Source organism: Saccoglossus kowalevskii, chromosome 13, assembly GCF_978046115.1.
Source record: "Saccoglossus kowalevskii chromosome 13, keSacKowa6.1, whole genome shotgun sequence".
NCBI classification, from domain to species: Eukaryota; Metazoa; Hemichordata; class Enteropneusta; family Harrimaniidae; genus Saccoglossus; species Saccoglossus kowalevskii.
This window is the reverse complement of record NC_140653.1, coordinates 24,199,391-24,219,837: the sequence shown is the minus strand read 5'-3', so window position 1 is coordinate 24,219,837 and position 20,447 is coordinate 24,199,391. Positions and strand designations below refer to the sequence as shown.

Below are 20,447 nucleotides of genomic sequence, written 5' to 3'. Positions count from 1 at the left end.
ATCAAATCGTTCGATTTTTGCGGCAGACGTTCGACGCGCGTCTTTCATGCATCTCGCGAGATCTCGCAATTGTTCGGAAAATCACCTATTCATGTTATGTCATCTACCGGGTATTTTGGCAATGTGGCAAGCATGGGGTAACTTATATTTCATGAATGATGTGATTTTTGTTTCGTCTTAGTAACTTTAAACTTCACCACTAATTTGAATCATATTCTTCCTCACTGCAATTATAATTTTGTGTGACTGCTGTCTTGGTATGTGTGATCAGTCAAAACTTGCCTTGGATCTATGCAGTGTTTCACTGGTAGGACACCACACTGACAGTTCACAATGATACTAGTATTACGCCATTGACCATTTGTAATTTTGCGAATGTTTAGACCCACAAAAAGATTATTTGTTTCTGGTCAGTGCACATCAGTTCTAAAGAGACTTTTTTTTCTGTTATTTGCCGAAATATTGTGAAAACGAACAAAAAAGCTGCATAAGAAAAGCTACCTTAGGACCAGAATTAATTGTTGATACATTTGTTACTGTGAAATACTTTACTGGAATTAATTTTCGCTGAAAAGACATTTTGGGTGTTTTGTATGGAATTTATTTTCAATGATTTTTGATGAGTTTAATGTGAAATATAGGGAAAAAAGTATATTCGCTGGATTTTATTTTCACGGAATCATCCCTTCAGCGAAAATAGCGAAAATAAATTTCAAGCGAAAATAAAGTATTCTACAGTACATGAAATAAAATACGCTATGTTGATTTGTCAATTTAAATGGTGCATGGTGGGAAAGACTTTCTAGTCTTGTGTGGAGATGCAGTTAGAAGAAGGGTAATGTGTTCAGTCGAATATGAGGAACACAATTTTTTTGTGCTTTGCATTGCACAAATATTTCAGAAAAATTAACACAGTTACTGAGTCATAATCAGAACTATAAATGAAGCACCTGATAATGGTCCACCACAAATAAAATACGTTTTATTCATTTAAAATCAATACCGGCACGATGGTTGAACATTTCTTCTTGCTGACACAAGAGGGCGTGCTCAGTTCACGATAAAATCTGCATTATATTTCTCTGTGAGAGATGAGGAGCCACTCACATACAGCAGAAGAAGTGTATAATTTAGGTTACGCTAAACCGATACTCACATAGCGTTAAAATGCGTCTAAAATAAATGGTTTCAATAGTTGTAAACAACATTACACGCGACGACTACCGCCCGTTAAAGCGGGGGGGGGGGGGGGTCGTCACCTGCACACGCGCGGGAATTGAGTCCCAAGAAGCGAACAACACATGCTAAAAACGCAAAGGCTCATGGGTAGACGCTTGTTTATAAACAATGACACGCTATGCTCATCTGACGCATGCGCAGGTGACAACTCCCTCGTTTTAAACTTGTCCATCGTGACGATTTATTTCATATGTTCACTGTCACGAAATACTAGTATTTAAAGGGTGGTGGTCGTCGCGCTGCGCAAGTGCGACATTTTTGTTGATAAAAATTGATTTTCCAACAATCCAAATCGCTCTACTAATGGTCATCACAAGTATGAGGTTTGATCTGGGGGCGACTTGCACTAATTACCGCCGGTGACTCCTTCGATATCGGTGACATAGCAGTTTGTACTCATTGATCTGCGCAACAGTCATCTCGCGCATGCGTGGCGCGGCGACTACCGCCCTTTAACGTATACATCGTGGCGACACATGCAACTTGTTCACCGTCACGATATACTTAACTTATACACCGTGACGATATATTCAATTGTTACCGTGATGTTATATTTATTTCATACACCGGGACTCTCCCAGTATGCTCCTCCGGGTGTGAATGACGTACATTGCATCCGTCATGCAAGCTCTGTAGGTATTGGATTGCTATTTTATTTTTGTTTCATTAAAGTTTAATATAAGTAGTAGAGAGCGAAATGTGGTTATTGCTGTTTGTAACATAACAAGCAATAATTTTAATATAATTATCGGCTACAATACGCGTGCGGTTACACCTTCGTGCAATAATTTAAATGTAAACAAAACAGAAATAACCGTAGTTCCGGAAATGAACGTCGGAAATCAACCACCTGTTTCTAGATTGCCTTTTTGAACTTTCAATTTTTAATTTAACAAATTAAATAAGCCTGCTGCCAACCTGTTTCCAATAATTAACACAAAACTGTAATACTTTCGTCAATATTATACGATAAAGTAAAACAAAAAATCCGCGCCAACGATTGTTTAAAACCGCAATCGCTCGTGACATTACTAGTAAGGGGATTTCCTGCATAAATTAACACAAAGTTGTCAGGATTGCGCATGCGCTTTATGGTATATGTGCGTTAGCTATGGTGACGTCATATCGTTAAGGTGAATACTCTAACAACAAACCACGGTGACAGCGAAGCCCTGCGAACTTGTACTACTTGTTTTACATGCTCGGCTGTTGACGACGGAATCCTCACATTGTACAACGTTTGTAGACAGTGTTTCAAAGTTACGAGTCCGGTCCCTTCAATTATAGAATGCCCACAAGTATGACACCGTCGAATGAGTTCTGGATAGCGGAGTCCAAAAAGGATTCGAGTTTCGATGACAATTATAATCGGGGCAAGGAGCTAGGACGGTAAGTACAACCCGTAGAATTTAGTTAGTTATAGTAAAACTGTCTAACGGTTCTAAATTAAATGCAGCTTACATAGACACGCACGTGTAACGCGGTTCCGATTGTCGTGTTCGGGCGATTTAGTTTGGAGACACTGGAAGCTTCGCTCACTGATCGATAAATTACAGGTACTTTTACAGTTATCGGACATCAAACATACCAATCATCGCATACAATAAGCCGTATCTCGTTTCCACAAACAGACAACACGTAGAGATGCCAGTTCGATATACTCGCACATCAAAATATTACATTTATTATTATTTTATCGCGCGGAATATTTAATCGACAACTTGAATTATTTGACGACTGATTGTTACGCAGCAACACCGGCAAACTCGGGGCATTTCGCCAATGACAGTCAGTTTGTATATGACCATCGCTCCAGGTACGCTGGGCATGTATCGCCACACCAGACGAAATAACATCCATGAATCAAACATACATCACAGCAACAATCTTTTTGGGAAAACTATTGTAAACTTACCGATACATTTCAAATTGGCCAAGTTACCCTGGAAAGGTGTGTACGACTTGGAAAATTACATTGCGATGTTTAAGGCTTATGCACGGTATAAATTGAAAATAATGTGATAACGTTATCGACGTCTGAAAACTCATGAACATTTGTCGAAACTATACAAGTACAGTGATGAGGGACCGTTTGGGAACATATATTGTACCTACCCCCCCCCCCCCGGTTGCGGTAATTTTATCTTCTTTTTTTTTTCGTTTCTTATGATGACATTTTTTTTATCCAGCCTTGTCATCATAGCAGTCTCCAGAGTAATCGTGCGAATAATCGATTATCGTTTGTAACAATGTAACAGCATCGCAGTAATAATGGAGTTAATGTTCACTAACACAAGGCAGCTCATGGGGACAATGGGTTTCTTTTGATTATTAGTCATGATTTGTCCAATATACCAATCTTAGTAAAAAAAATATTGAATTGTAACGTACATACAATACATGCAACTCGTATATTTAAACAAAGACATGAGAAAAATGTCTTTGATTTAATCAGACCACATTCCCAGAATATAGCTAAATAAATCACAATCCTACACGTAAAGCGTTGGGTTCACTCTTTTTTAAAATGGAATCAAATAACTAAATGAACAATGGTGTTAGTGGTGGAATCTCTAAATTGTTGGAGGCTAAAGTTTCATGCTGGTGTGGATAATCCTTACTCCAATGTCTGTGCTGTGTGCACTCATTATTTCTACATTGCTCTCCATAGAAATCTAAATCTTAAATGTCTATTTGCTCCAACACTACTGAAAAGTACTGTAAAGGGGTTAATTATTCACTGAGTTTTAATTTTGCTTATTTCGCTGACTGGAAAATATGCAAAATTTAGCATAGAACACATTATCTAAATGATAAAACCGTGAATTTAAAACCCACTGAATATGCCTGAAATGGTAAATCAGCGAAATTTAAAGCCAGTGAAAATTACTCACTTGAAATTTATTTTCACTATTTTCGCTGAAGGAGTGACTCGTTTTTTTAAAGCATGATACAATTATTTCACAAAACACACCCCTGCTTGCCACATTAGAAAATTGTCTGGATTGGAAATGAATAGCATTGCAGTATATGCATTACCACTGAAAAAATATTATTTCAAGTTCCACATTTGAAAACTTGCAGGAGGGAGGGGTATTTCGGTAATAAAACATGTTGTGGGTGATTTGCCTAATTATTTTTATTCTCATTTTTCACAACTCATTGCAGTTGTTGTGGAATTTTTTAATTTTTTGTTTTTCATCCACAACTATATTTTTCTTTCTCAAATCCTGTAATCAGTTTTCAAATGAAAAATCCCTAAATGTAAACTATATCTATTTATGTAACCTGTCACTATAATTCTGTTAACCATAGCAACAAGTACATTTTGGGTAAAACAGCTCAACATTACAGTTGCCGCTTGAAATACAGGTCTCATGCAACATGCTCGTATAAAATTGAATTTGTTTACACATTTTTCACTACGTACATGCAACTATGGAGCTTTAATCTAATTCTGCTAATTGCCTACAATTGTAATGGGGTTGTGGCATTTTAACTAAATTAAGCCAGATACACTGAAATGTATACGCTAATGCAATGTGTTTTAATGCGCTGCATTCCGTAACTAAGGACATTCCGTAACTAAGGACTTAAACTAAACCCTGGGGAATTATAAATCTGTGCAGGAAAATGCAAACACGCATACAAAAAATGCAAACACATCTGTTAGAGGAGAGCATCGTCCGCCTGCACCATGCTGTTGTTTCGTTTGAACATTCCTCCCTCTGATAGTGGAGTGCTTCGTCGAAACATTCACCTTGAAAATTCAAGATGGAAGAGAGTAAAACAAAATTTACAGGAAGATCAACCGGAAACAAAATTCTGTTCAAAACTAAATGAAATAAAACAATATTTATTACAATTCTTTTAAATTTTGCAAAAGTGTTTATGTTTACAACAAGGTTATCGATATTTGTTTCTACCTCCACACATAGCAGAAATGAATGGGGAAAAACAGAATAAGCAGTTGATGTGTTCAGACAAAATTGTGAAAATGGCATGAAACTATATCAGTCTGTGATTGTATTTTCAGACATCTATGAGTTTTGCTAATTCTACTCATGAGAGACAACAGGCACAGAAATCTTATTTTGTCATATCTATCTACTTTGTACTCTGTATTGGCAGTGGACTGCAATAAAATCTCATTGATTCAAAATTGTTGTGCTTTCATGTGTGATGCAAAACATGTATATGATTTCATCATCAAACTATTCAATTTAGCAAAAACTGTAAATATTTTACATTCAATAGCAGTCAAAAAACAAATCAGGTAAAACTGTAAATGATATGATTAAAATTAAGGACATTAAAAAATTAGTTTCACGTAAAATTAATTTCATGTAATGTAAAAATGTATTTTATTATGAACAGTTTTTACATAAATAGTTTAATATTAAATCATGTGACTTGAATCAGTTATACGATTGGTTAATACCCATATTTGATATGAAGACACCTGTTGAATCAGGTTCTCTTAAAGCTGTCTTTCCATGCAAATACATTTATTATGAATTTAAAATAAATACAAACACAATATCAATATCAGGCAAGCAGATTATTTAATCACTGATTAAATTTAGTCAGCAAAATTTGATTGCATAAATAAATCAAACTGTTTTTCCAGCAAGTTTTTGCAATAATTGTGATGTTGATTTTTGATGACGATGATACCTTTGCATGGGGTGATTTCCTGTTTACAATGCAATCATAGTCATTTGTGGAAAACATTTACTTATGATTGAAATTCAGGACATGAATAACCTTACTAAACCCATTCATTTTGACTACCTGCTTTTTATGGAAGATGTGAGTAAATAAACATAAACTGCATACCAGTAGTATTCATAGACAGTTTTATTGATGCAAAAAGGGAAATATATGTTCAGAACATGGTACCTATTAGATTGTTCTAGTACATGGCCACATCTAGAAACCTGGTTCTATTTTATGATATCTGGAAACCTGGTTCTATTTCATGATATCTGGAAACCTGGTTCTATTTCATGATCACATATGGAAATCTTTTTCCTTTTCATTACCACATCTAGAAACCTGGCTCTATTTCATGGCCATATCTAGGAACCTGGTTCTATTTCATGATATCTGGAAACCTGGTTCTATTTCATGATATCTGGAAACCTGGTTCTATTTCACAATATCTGGAAAACTGATTCTATTTCATGATATCTGGAAACCTGGTTCTATTTCATGATATCTGGAACCTGGTTCTATTTCATGATATCTGGAAACCTGGTTCTATTTCATGATATCTGGAACATGGTTCTATTTCATGATATATGGAAACCTGGTTCTATTTCATATCTGGAAACCTGGTTCTATTTCACAATATCTGGAAACCTGGTTCTATTTCATGATATCTGGAAACCTGGTTCTATTTCACAATATCTGGAAACCTGGTTCTATTTCATGATATCTGGAAACCTGGTTCTATTTCATGATATCTTGAACCTGGTTCTATTTCATGATATCTGGAAACCTGGTTCTATTTCATGATATCTTGAACCTGGTTCTATTTCATGATCACATTTGGAAATCTTTTTCCTTTTCATTACCACTTCTAGAAACCTGGCTCTATTTCATGGCCATATCTGGGAACCTGTTTTAGAATATGGCTACATTTGAAAACTGGTTCTAGTTTATGGTCACATTGGGCAATCTGATTCTAGCACATGGTCACCTTCAAAAACCTGGTTATGTTTCATGACCATATCTGACCAACTAGCATTTAATTTTGCTAATTAGATTTTGAGCATATTGACTGGGTTTTTAATTCACAAAATTACCAGTATATGTTTTATTGTTATTATACCTGTTTGTGCAGATTTAATTTAGCGGATTTTGCTTAATAACAGAAAAAATAGTGAAATTAAAACCTAGTGAATAATTAATGCATTTACAGTAACCACAATCTCTCACAATAGTTGATCGATATAAAAGTGGATAATTCTCATGAAGTTGCATATGTAACATTTCGACGAGCTTTGAGTACACTTTTACAATCTATAAACACATTATAGGCTTCACAAAGGAATCTACCATTCTTGGAAGGGGTGGTGAAAGGGGATGATGAAATCTACCCCTGTAAAACCATTTATTTTCACTGTGTTTTAATTTCACGAATTTGTCAAGGAAACAATGAGATTTTTTATTTTACATGTTCAAGTAGATTTAATGTAGATTTATTTTACTTTTGTCAGTGCAAATAAATTGAAACCCAGTGAACAATTAGTGCATTTACAGATTTACAGTACTAGTATTCTTTGGAGGGCTCCTGGAACCTACCATTATTGAAAAGGGGTGATGGGGGTCTACAATTCATAAAAGGGAGAATGTCCCTAATATTATGTTATAGTAAAGTTAGTTTACATGTTCCATTCTTAACCATCCCCATTTTACAGAATATTAAAATGAAATTGACAGACAAAGATAATTTATTCATTCCCTAGGCCAGGCCTTAATGTAAAGCAGAGTAGGTACAATCCAAGTATACAATTGGTACAGTGTTTTCATCACACTAAAAGCTTTCATTCAGATCTCACTATATTGTATAAATAAGAATAAATTGAGATTGAATCAAGTGAACAATAAAGTATTTATTCCATATTAAAGACAATGCAACTAGTCATCTAGCAAGTTAATCTATTCTATTTTTAACTTTGTTGGTTGCATGTGTGTGTATCGTAAGCATATATTGCTTTCTTAGTAACTTGAGCAAATGTTTTTAACGTGAAGAAGACTTAGGGTAGAAGTATATGTGAAGATTACGTAATTTTAATCTGTGGCTGAGGCCTTTGAATTTTCCGTTTGTTAAATTATAATTTTTAATTGAAATAAAAGTAAATTGAAAAGTTATATGACTTTTATATGCATCACTATGAAGCTTCTATTTGCTTATCATACATATTAGCAAATTATGTGGAGCTACGGTGATCTCCCCCCTACCCTATTTAGTTCTTAGTACCCAAATCTAGGTTGGTTATAAGCTTTTCACATTGTTATTTATTGGTATTATGTCACAGATAATGTTGAACAAATACGACATCCGTGTTTAAAGCGCTGTAGTCGTCGCGCTGCGCATGTGCAAGATATATGGGTCTCATATAGGCAAAGATGGCGACTTTGACTGTTGCGCAGATCAACTAATATGAACTGTTCCAAGCTTTATTTAGGTAATTTTCATGTGATTGGAAGGTATCAAATGAGTCACCGGCGGTAATCAGTGCAAGTCACGCCCAGGTCAAACCTCATACTTGTGATTTCCATTTGAAGAGCGCATTGGATTGTGGGAAAATCAATGTTTATCAACACAAATGTTGAACACGAACACGTTGAGCGCGACAACTACCGCGCTTTAATATACATGCAGCTGTATGTTTGGAACAAGTACAGAATTGAAATGAAATGTCAATCAAATGGTTACGGTAATACTAAGAAAATATATTAGGTTGATTTATAAAGTAACGTACGATGTAATCGACAGATGGAAGATTCATAAAAAAAAATCAGTTCATTATTTATTAAGAGAAATGTGATCCATGTACCATGTAATAACTGACAGCTGCTGGTTTCAAAAATATTAAATAATTGATATGTTGATGTGATCGTAGTCTTTCAGTGTCTATATTTTCAGCAATCCTTTCGGCTTATTGCAATTTTGCAACTTTGTAGCTTATAGGCCATGATGATGATACATAATTTGAAACAAACAAATTAGGATGACCAATTTAAATGACCAAAATGGCCGACAGTCAGCCATATTTTATTAAACGGTAAAGAGAAAATCAATGTGTATATTTAAATCATCATACCTTGTCTTTGTGCTAAGTTTGAAATGAAAGAAAGCATGTCTGAGAAGTGGTTTTGTATGGACAGATGGACGAATGCATGCATGGAACCCAAATTACCGGTACTGGCTAGTCCCTGATTTTGGACTTGATTTTGGGTTAATTTTATTTTTCAAGTTAGAGTTCACAAGAGTTTGAATTTAATATTCCGTAGAGCCTTGAAAAATAAATAAAAAACACAGAAACAAGCTTGGAGACCTATTTTCAAATTTACTTGATCAGCAAATAAAAGACAAAATAAGCAATAAGTATTTCACGGTTGGGTCTAAAAACCATCCTGTAGACATATGGTATGCTAAAATATTCATATCAGCTCTACTTGCATACAAGATTAGGATATATTTTGATTCCTTCAACATAATTTAAAAATATTATGACTGGATGTCATAAATGGAAGTTTTCACAATTGCAAAGTTCTTTTGCTGAAATTCTCACAAACTAAAACAAAAGTTTTATACAGTATTCATTTGTCGCAATACTATGCATAATTTTGATTCGATTGTAGCTCGTAAAGGAAGTAATTTTATGTATCAAATATTTATTTAACATGGTTTGAATGATTAAAATGTTATTAAAATTTAATAATTTATCTAACATGTAAATTCTCCCATAATGTATGTACCTTACCAGTTCGAAAACTAATATAAGTTTTAATAATCAATATTGATAACATCAGATATTTTGATAATATACATTGCGTTATGAAAATTTTAAATGTCTACAACTATTGTCAAACTTTCACAAAATAAATCTCCATTTCTTTTTTTAAAATTTTGATTGACTTATAGTCAATATGAAATTTTGTCTATTTCCAAAATTAGCAAAAATATTGTAGAAACATACCGTATGTAGAAAAGTGCAAAAAGTTAAAATCAAATTTTATTCAGAATAAATTACAGTGTACCACTATATGTGACCACACTGTTCACAGCTGCATTCTCCTACAAGGTAATTCCAAAGATCATAGCACTATAATATTGTAGATCGTGACAAGACTAATAACCAAGTCACTCATTCCCATTAGATGCCCACAGGGGATATCATTATTTATGTGTTATAAAGTAAATTCACAGTGAGTGATTGCATTCACGTAATCTTACACTAACGTCATTTTTACTTTACAGATTTCAATAGAATCTGAATCCTGATAATTAATTTACTTATTTAGTTAAAGTGGGTTTTCAATGTAAACCACAATTTATGTTGATACATAAATGTACTTTAAAGTAACATTATTTTTCACCAATTTGTTCATAATTTTTAATACAAAATTATTTGCGTTGTGCCAAACGAAAAAACATGTTATATATAGGTTATGTTATATCACATATAATATATGATATTATTGCATCTGAATATCGTACTTGCTCTTTTAGAAGTGCATCTCCAATAGAAGCAATTGTTGCATACTAAATCATAAAAATATTACTTATTTTGACCACAGAAACATGCAACTCTTTACAGAAGCATTATATGTTGAATATAAACACAATACATTAAAGCGCGGTGGTCGTCGTGCAGCGCGTGTTCGAATTTCATGTAAATAAACAATGTATTTTACACGCGTTGTATACGTAGCTATGACTCCCATATCGAACAGGACGCGGCACGGCGACTGCCGCCCTTTAAGTCAAATACAGAGAAAAGCAGAAAGCTGTAGCTTAGTTTATAAACATTTTTATAAAAAATTGTAAATATCAGCTTTCATTCAAATTAAAATATTCACTAGTGATTGGCTCAAAAAGCTCCACATTGTCTATACCCATAATGCAATGCATATGCCTCCATGTGACATATAGCAACTACAACTGCTCACTTATTCAAAATCTAGTGCTTTCTGATTGGATGATTTTGAACTCATTAATACTGAGATGGTTTTCACAATACCAGCTGCTATGTAAACAATAATAGAAAATAAACCAGGGTATAGTTTTTAAGATGCCAATTCCCACATGATTAAACTTTATAAATGTGGTGTGAAACCGATAAAGTGCATTAAAATTTTGTTTTGAAATGCAGATGTTTGGGAAATGTATTTGTTTATACAGAACTCATTACATATAGTTGGCTTACTAAGACGTGTTCAATATTCTTTTTCTTCCAGGGGTGCTACATCAGTGGTATTCAGATGTGAACAAAAAGGAACAGACAAACCATTCGCCGTTAAAACATTACACAAAAATGTAAGTCTTAAATATATTCATACTGAGAAATTGATGAAAGTTACTAGTATTTAGTGATATACATAAATATAACAGTGATATATATAACAAACTTTTAAAGTTTGCTGAAAACAATTATAGAAAAAAAGAAAGTTTAGAAACGTTTGAAAAATGAGCACAGGGAAAATGCTGGCATTGCTTCGTTTAATTTTTCACCGACAAAAAATTGTTGATACTTTTTCTATTCAGGTAGACAAAAAGATTATACGAACTGAAATTGGAGTACTATTAAAACTGAAACATCCAAACGTGGTAAGTATACATTGTGTGTTTGATGCTTGTAAGCGCGACTGAAAGTATGTGCAATGCACTATGGGAGAAAACTTTCCATTAAATACAAAAACAAAATATCACACTGAAAATTTACTGTTAAAGGGCGGTAGTCGTCGCGCTATGCATGCACGAGATATGGGAATCATATAAACAATGACTAGCGATTACAAACTGAGACGTTACCAAGCTTTAATTACATAATATTTTCGGTGATTGGATGAAATCTAAGGAATCACCAGCGTAATTATTGCATGTTGTACCTAGGTCAAAACTCGTAGTTGTGATTTTCATTAGAAGAATGCATTGGATCATGGAAAAATCTTTAGTTCATGCAAGATCTTCTTCGCATATCACACGCTTGTATACCCTCATCCTTAGTTTTATCTTAGAATTCATTGTTAAATAGATCTAAGAAGAACAAAGCTCATGCTAATTTTAATAATTTATAACAAATATTATTTTTTTTATAATATACAACATGAAAAGACTGTGTTTTCACATACATGTATTTGTGAAAACAGAAATATGATAGACAAAAATATTCCCAAAACATAAAATATTCAGTATATGTTGTACCAGTACCTTAAGGCAGGATTTGTAGTCTTTCTATCTCATTTATTTTTTATAGAATTTTCAAGTAACAACTGATACTTGATTATGCGCATTTTTTATTAGTAGCCAATATAGAATTGATATATTTTAAAATTTCATATGCTAGAGACCACCAAAATCACACAACATGACCAAATCACAAAGCTTTGTAAAATAACATATCAATAACAACCTGGAAAACAACTTACAAGAAATTTGTTCTGGTGGAAGGCGTGCCAATGACGAATAACGTCATGTGAATCATGCTGAGCATGTACTGTTGCCTCTTTTCTTATGTGCATAGCAAGTTGCAGTCGCAATTTTTTTCAGCTCTAAAAATCAGCTGTCAAATCTGTGTTGTCAAGTAAATAGGCGGAAGCGATGATTGGTTGAAAGAAAAAATAGACAATTCCGATAAGTCTTGAAGCAAAACCAGATTTAAACCTGGATTAAAACTTACCATCCCTCCTACCCTCCTACTTAAAGCGAGAAGGTCGTCACCTGCGCACGTGCGGGAATTGAGTCCCAAGCGACAATAACAGCATACTCTAAAAACGCAAAGGCTCATGGGTAGACGCTTGTTTGTAAACAATGACACGCTATGGCCATCTGGGTCATGTGACGACTCCCCTGCTTTAAACACTAACCATAGCCAATTGGTCCGGGGAATGTGTAAGTCTTAATAATAAAATTATAAATTAAAAAAATTATAAACCTTCCATGGTTTGATGGCCTTTGAATAATTAAGTCAACTGTGCATAATAATTGATAATTTTTTCAGAAGTTTTAATTATTTCTCTCATTGCTAATAATTAGGAATTGGAATTATATTTTTCAGATTCAGCTTAAAGAAATATTTGAAACGCCGCTTCATCTTGATCTAGTTTTGGAACTTGTAACTGGAGGAGAATTATTTGATAGAATTGTTGCCCGGGGTTACTACAGTGAACGTGATGCTGCGTCAAGCATTAGACAGATATGTGAGGCAGTAGGAGTAAGTTTTTACAATATACTTCAAATTAGACCATAATTTTTATGGCGTTGCTTCAATTTGTACCACTATTTGTTTAAGTTAGATATTTGTCTAAGTTAAACAAAGTGGGTCTTACGACCAGCCATTTGACCTCCCTGGAATTAAAAATAATTGTATCACCCACCAGGTGTATGGCCCCACTGGGGATTATGGGTAATACCTGTAAAAAATTCGTGAAAAATAAATATAAATTGCGCAAAAGAAGGGTGAATGCGAAAGTCCTGTGATCGTGAATTCCTAATTGTTGGAATTCCACGGTCACCTCTCGTAATTTATATTTATTTATTAAGAATTTTTCATCGAAATCGCAAGTCTACATTCAGACTTAATTTTCACACCATGGATACGAGAATTTGACTATAACTGCCCACGTTTATTCATAGACTATCATCCTTGCGTTCGTCCAGGCTATAAATCTGGGTCGTCCCACCCCGTACTGGACAAGGTTTAAAATGACGTAATCCATAATTCTAATACTTCTTGTATATATCGAGTCTCTTAAAGTCTAATCATGATAAATACAGTGAATTTTCAATATCAATCCAGGCATATGTGCTTGATCAATTCAGGTATATCAATATGATGTTGCCATTGTTTCTGGCAGTATTCACACAATATAGTGTGTTTTTTTTATTTCCTTTTTTCCTCACAATGGTATTTATTGATTTTTTTCTTTCAGTATTTACACGAAAATGATATCGTTCACAGAGACTTGAAACCTGAAAACTTACTCTATCAAGACACATCTGAAGATGCATTACTAAAAATAGCCGACTTTGGTCTATCAAAGATAATGAGTGACAGCGTAACAATGCAGACAGTCTGTGGTACCCCTGGATACTGTGGTAAGTCAGTTACTATGGTGATGAATGAACCTGTAATTGTAGATATTTGCAATCAGTTTGTTTTCTTGCCAGAGCTGTGAGCAAGAAAACTTATGTTGTATTTCTTACTGTTAATTCATATTTATGACACAAACACAGATAGGTACATGAAAAACAAGTCATTGTCAATGACACGTCCCCGTTCCGTTCATATTTGAGTGACATATACATTCAAAGCAGATCATGACTGAAATGCACCTGCATATGTACAACACATTGTACTAAATCTGAACAAAATCTATCCATGCATGACTGAGATCCGGTTCCGGAATTGTGAAAATACGTGATTTTGATGCATTTTCGGCCTTAAAATGGCCATCATTCAGCTATTGTTAAGCGGATCATGAAACAAATGCACATATCTATTTGTGACATAATGTACCATGTGTGTGTGAAGTTTGAACTTGATCAATCCAGACATGTCTCGGATACGGATCCAGAACTGAATTCTTTAACAAAATGGCCGCCATTCAGCCATTTCGAACTTGATCCGAAAAAAAAAAATGACGTGCATCAAGGTCCTATTATGTTTAATGTATGTACCAAATTTGAACGAAATCCGTCCATGCATAACTGAGATCCGGGTCCGGAATAGTGAAAATGTGCGATTTCAATGCATTTTCGGCCTTAAAGCGGCCCCCATTTGGCTATCGTTAATGAGATCATGAAACAAATGCACATACATATTTGTGACATGATGTACCTTGTGTGTGTGAAGTTTGAACTCGATCAATCCAGACATGCCTTGGATACGAATCCAGAACTGAATTCTTTAAAGCAAAATGGCCGCCAGTCGGCCATTTCGAACTTGATCCGAAAAAAAAAAAGACGTGCATCAAGGTCCTATTATGTTTAATGTATGTACCAAATTTGAACGAAATCCGTCCATGCATAACTGAGATCCGGGTCTGGAATGGTGAAAATGTGCGATTTCAATGCATTTTCGGCCTTAAAGCGGCCGCCATTTGGCTATCGTTAATGCGATCATGAAAAAAATGCACATACATATTTGTGACATGATGTACCTTGTGTGTGTGAAGTTTGAACTCGATCAATCCAAGCATGTCTCAGATACGGATCCAGAACTGAATTCTTTAAAATAAAATGGCCGCCAGTCGGCCATTTTAAACCCGATCCAAAAAAGAAAATGACGTGCATCAAGGTCCTATTATGTTTAATGTATGTACCAAATTTGAACAAAATCCGTCCATGCATAACTGAGATCCGTGTCCGGATTGGTGAAAATGTGTGATTTTGATGCATTTTCGGCCTTAAAATGGCCGCTATTCGGCTATTGTTAATCGGATCATGAAAAAAATGCATGTGCATATGTCCCATATAATGTGTGATGTATGAGTGAAGTTTGAACTTAATCGGTCCATGCATGTTCGAGATACAGGTGATCACGGACGGACGCACGGACGGACGAACGCACACAGGGCAAAACATAAGTCCCCGTTTTCGGACTACGTCCGAACGGGGACTAATAAAGTTTATTACTTTGGCAAAACAGGGGGGCACACAACGAAATCCCTTGGCTTACAAGAAATATACCAGGATGGACATGTCATGAGCCCCCATCATGTGAACGCAAGAACTCTGAAATAATACACAAAAATCTGTGTTAGTAATGAAGCTTCAGCCGCTGGGACTGTAGTGTAATGAGAGATTGTAGCGTGACTGCAATTTGAGGTATAGGCAGCGAAGGCTGCGGCTATACTATGGAGGAGCAGCATTGGCTGCAAGAAGTTAGTAGTTATAGTACCGAAGTTAGCTGTTTGAAGCAGCATGGCTGCAAATGGATGGTTAATGAGGTATTAATAAAATACATAAATCTATATCTAGATAAAAGTACAACTATAGATAACAGTATAACTATTAAAAGTAAAAATATTATCTTGGGGGGGATATGAGCCCCATGAAACTATAATGGCGAAGTCCCCAGAATGATGTAATGATAATTACAGAATAACCCACAATATTTATATTTATGTCAAATGACATTATTATAAGTGATTAGTTGCAGTAAACAAATATTTTTATTTAATTGTTATTTTGTTAAAGGGCGGTGGTCGTCTCACTGTGCATGTGCACATTTGTGTTGATAATCAATGATTTTCCCACAATGCAGTGCACTCTTCTAATGGAAGTATGAAGTTTGCCACTCGGGCGTGACTTGCACTGATTACGGCCGGTGACTCCTTCGATACTTTCAAATCACCTAAAAAAATACCTAATTAAAGCTTAGTAATATCTCAGTTTGCACTCGTTGATCAGCGCAACAGTCAAAGTCGCCTTTTTTGTTTATATGAGACCCATATATGCCAGATATATGTGTGCCGCGACGACTACTGCCCTTTAAAGTTCTATAATATCAAGGATTTATGAGATAAAGTCTTGATGATATGTAATATTTTTGTTTCTGTGCTTTTGTATCATTTATGTGAGTTCTAATCTTCAAACCAATTATCTAAAATTTGTAAAAGTACCATACTGTTTATATTGACATTGTTTGCAGCACCGGAGGTTCTACATGGTACACCGTACGGACCAGAAGTTGATATGTGGGGAGTGGGCGTTATTACCTACATCCTCCTTTGTGGTTTTGAACCATTTTATGACGATAGAGGAGATAAATACATGTTCCAGAAAATACTGAATGCAAATTATGAATTCATTTCACCATGGTGGGATGATGTGTCACTAAATGCTAAGGTAGGTATATTATGGACGGTAAACAGATAAAGCAAACTCCTAATTACATTTTACATTTATATATATTTGATAATTTGAGTTTAATAATCAAAATTGGAAATTGCGTACGAATTACGACCTCTAATTTGAAAAATGCTTTATACGCTTACAAAAAATAATATCTTTGTACAAATTACGGACGAATAAAATAGCTGATTACATTTTACAACTTTCCCATGTCTTCAAATTTACGTTTTTTATTTATTTAAATTAAATTATTACGAAAACAAGAAACAATAGATTACAACTTACGAAAATACCCCTTGCCGACCGTCATTATACATACCAAGGCAACACTGCCAACCACTCAAATACTGTATCCACCAAGTTTAAATTTAGTACTGTAGAATACTTTATTTTCGCTGGAATTAATTTTCACTGAACAGGCATTTTAATTGTTTTGTATGGAATTTATTTTCACTGACTTTTGACAAGTTGAATGTAAAATATAGAAAACAGGTATATTCACTAGATTTTATTTTCACTGAATCATTCCTTCAACAAAAATTAATTTCAAGCGAAAATAAAGTATTTTACAGTATAGAAAAGTGGTTTTACTAGTATTTACAGGGTTGTTAAAGTTATTCTTTAAACCAACAGAGAAATTAAAAGTTCTGACTTATTTACCGCAACAAAAGAAATTCTAATTCTACTTTCCATAAGAACTTCCACTTGACCCTTTACTAATTTTGCACAGTTTTAGCTAAGGTGCAAGTTATGTAGCTATAATACAATAGACCATTTTCCGTTCACTGCGAGAATCACGCAGTGAAATCGAATCTAAAAACAGGACAAACAAAGGTCATAGCGTCGTCAAACATCGCGTGGAATTCGACAAACGCGAAAATATTTTTGGGGGGCATTTCTATGCTTAATAATGTGCTGTACACATTTGATGATAGGCAATTTCGATTAAGTCAGAGTATTTGAAATCAATATTTCTCTGTTGAAAATCGGCCGGTCGATGTGAGCTACGTAATAAAGAAATTCAAGTTCAAAATCAAATCGTTCGTTTTTTGCGGCAGACGTTCAACGCGCGTCTTTCATGCATCTCGCGAGATTTCGCAGTTGAAAGGAAAATCACCTATTCCTGTTTACAAGTTATTCATAGTTAACTGTAGTGATGACACTCTGCCTGTGAATACAACAAAGATAGAGACATTCGTAGATTTACAGAAATAAACATACTACCAAAACAATGGGACCCAAGGCCAAAATTGGTATGAAAATTATCTCATTGGAAATTTCATCTAAAATCTTACTTTTTCTCTCCAGGATCTAATCATGAAGTTGTTAGTACTTGACCCAAAGAAGCGACTGACAGCTAAAGAGGCATTACGGCATCCCTGGGTGCTAGGAAATGCCGCCAAGTTCAGCCATATGGAAAACACACAAGAAAATCTCAAAGAGTTTAATGCAAAGAGAAAACTAAAGGTAATATAAAAGACACATTCTGATATACAAAGTAGCTTCTCATAAGGAGTTACACTTACATTTAACATTTTCAACACAAGAATTTTCTTGCCAAAATTTTCCTGCACTTTTTCTGGAAATAAAACCTAATTTTGAAGCAAACAGACAAAATTTGAATAAATTTTCAGTTTTTACTCACAAATTTGGCTTTTTTTGTTCCAATCTTCTGACGGAAAGTGCAGACTATTATAAGGATTATTTTGTGAATTTTTGATGAAAAGAGAGAACTGGTGGTGAAAAGGTTAGGACACCAAAACTGCAACAGCTAGGTTCCTGACTGGTTTGACACCATCTCCAGATCGTTTAGAACAAATTGGGTCAAATCAACAAGACACGTGAAATTAATATTGAAAACAATTAAGACATGTTGAATATTAATAGAAGATTGCCAAATGATAATTACAAAAAATTATCCCCAAAAAATAAGCTATATGTATCGACGTTGTCTCACATGACTAGTGCACAATCTAGTATTTAGCTGAACACTAGTGAATAGAGTTTGTGTAGTACTGCGCACATTTATCTGAATGATGCACCAGTAAAGAAAATATCAAGATGTGCATATTTTAGCAACCATCTAGTAATGTTGCTGTTTTGATGTCCAAAACAAAATGACGATGACAGTAGCTGAAAAATGTGATTCATGCATTACCAGGTAGTAAGAAACAAATATATTAACTTTTAGACATTCATAAATCTTGAGTATTAGGAAATGGAAGAAAATGTCTGCAGTGAGACAAATCTTGGTCAAAAACTTCAAGTGTTGCTGTTTTTTAATTTAGCAGCATAACAAAAAAAGTTACTATGGTTACTCAATGTAGCAAATGTGAACTTTTCATTTTAGCTGGAATTTTCACCTCTGGAATTCAATTTTCTGTACATTTTCATCATTTGTTCATCCTATAATATTATTTTTTTTTTTTTTTTTTTTTTTTCTCAAGGCTGCCACACAAGCTATCATGATTGCTACAAAATTAGGATTTGAATTCACCTCAGCATCTCCACCACGTCCAGCTAGTGCCAGCTCTGCAGAGGGCAAGAATTGAAGTCTGCGAGCAAAAACAAACAAATATTTAGAAATACTGCAAGAAAACCAGGAAAAATAAATGAATTGTGAAATACTGACCAGAATGAACTGAAGAGATTTCACCAAAGTGGAGTTTTTTTATTTTTAATCAATTTTTAACTTAAATGTTTTTGGGGTTGTGACAGATTGACTCCATGCTTGTACCACGGTTACTAAAGTAGTAACCGTGGTTGTACATAATAAACCAGTGAATAATGTCACAAGATATATGACCAACTTCCTTCAGTAAACTGTTCTGGAATTTGTCTTTAACCTTTAACCTTTTGAGCTCGCAAAATATAACCCACATAATTTTCTTCATGCTTCACCATATTTTGAATAATGCTTATGAATTTACAGGTTTAAATGAATGACCAACAAGTCACATGAACAAGAGTGTAGTCTAATTGTTTTTACAAATATGTAATAGTTTAAATCATCGTATTCACACTTTCACATGTGATCATACAAATATGGTCTTGCCTAATCAAAGTAATTTTTATATATTTACTTTTTCTTTAACTGTAAATATAAAATGTAAGCAATAAAAACTTCATTGTAAAGAAAATGTTTTTCTTTACAATTCATGAATGGACATGGACGTTGATTGTGCTTGAAATGAAACAAAATATCCATGCTTGGTAAAATAAAAAAATAAAATAAAAAAAACAATATACATAAAAGTATGTTCTTCATGATGGCTTTGGTGACCATGGTTACAATACAGGCATATAACTTAAAAAAACACACATAAATAATTACATTGGTATCACTATGGCAACTGTCAATTTTGATGCTCCTGTATATATAACAGCTAGAAAAAATTATCTTATATTATGAAAAAGTTTTCAAAACAATTATGATTTCTAGCTCCAGAGCAAAATGTTTCAAGAGAGAGAGTATACCACATTTTGAATTCAACTTTTGCTTCCACCAAACAGTATTGGGAATGTTTGTTTCATAAAAAATTTACAAATAAGTGAATATGTACAGGAAAATATTATTTATTTTATTTGGCCAAAATGTGGCTGTGAAAATAAT

At 34.2% G+C, this 20,447-nt stretch overlaps 1 protein-coding gene across 1 annotated transcript; it reads left to right on the top strand.

Moving 5' to 3' along the window:
* The first annotated feature begins 2,384 nt into the window (after positions 1 to 2,384).
* On the top strand, positions 2,385 to 19,433 carry LOC100373179 (calcium/calmodulin-dependent protein kinase type IV-like). The gene is made up of 8 exons (XM_085507106.1): positions 2,385 to 2,628; positions 11,215 to 11,293; positions 11,522 to 11,584; positions 13,035 to 13,190; positions 13,909 to 14,074; positions 16,632 to 16,828; positions 18,143 to 18,301; positions 19,282 to 19,433. The coding sequence occupies exons 1-8, from the start codon at positions 2,528 to 2,530 to the stop codon at positions 19,384 to 19,386; spliced, it is 1,026 nt and encodes a 341-aa protein (XP_085363232.1). The 5' UTR covers positions 2,385 to 2,527; the 3' UTR covers positions 19,387 to 19,433.
* The last annotated feature ends 1,014 nt before the right edge of the window (positions 19,434 to 20,447 follow it).

Excerpts from the sequence above, each read along its gene's own strand:
- LOC100373179 (XM_085507106.1), top strand. The coding sequence starts at position 2,528 with ATGCCCACAAGTATGACACCGTCGAATGAGTTCTGGATAGCGGAGTCC. Across the intron at positions 14,075-16,631 it reads TGGTACCCCTGGATACTGTG|CACCGGAGGTTCTACATGGT; the intron begins GTAAGTCAGTTA and ends CATTGTTTGCAG. Across the intron at positions 16,829-18,142 it reads ATGTGTCACTAAATGCTAAG|GATCTAATCATGAAGTTGTT; the intron begins GTAGGTATATTA and ends TTTTCTCTCCAG.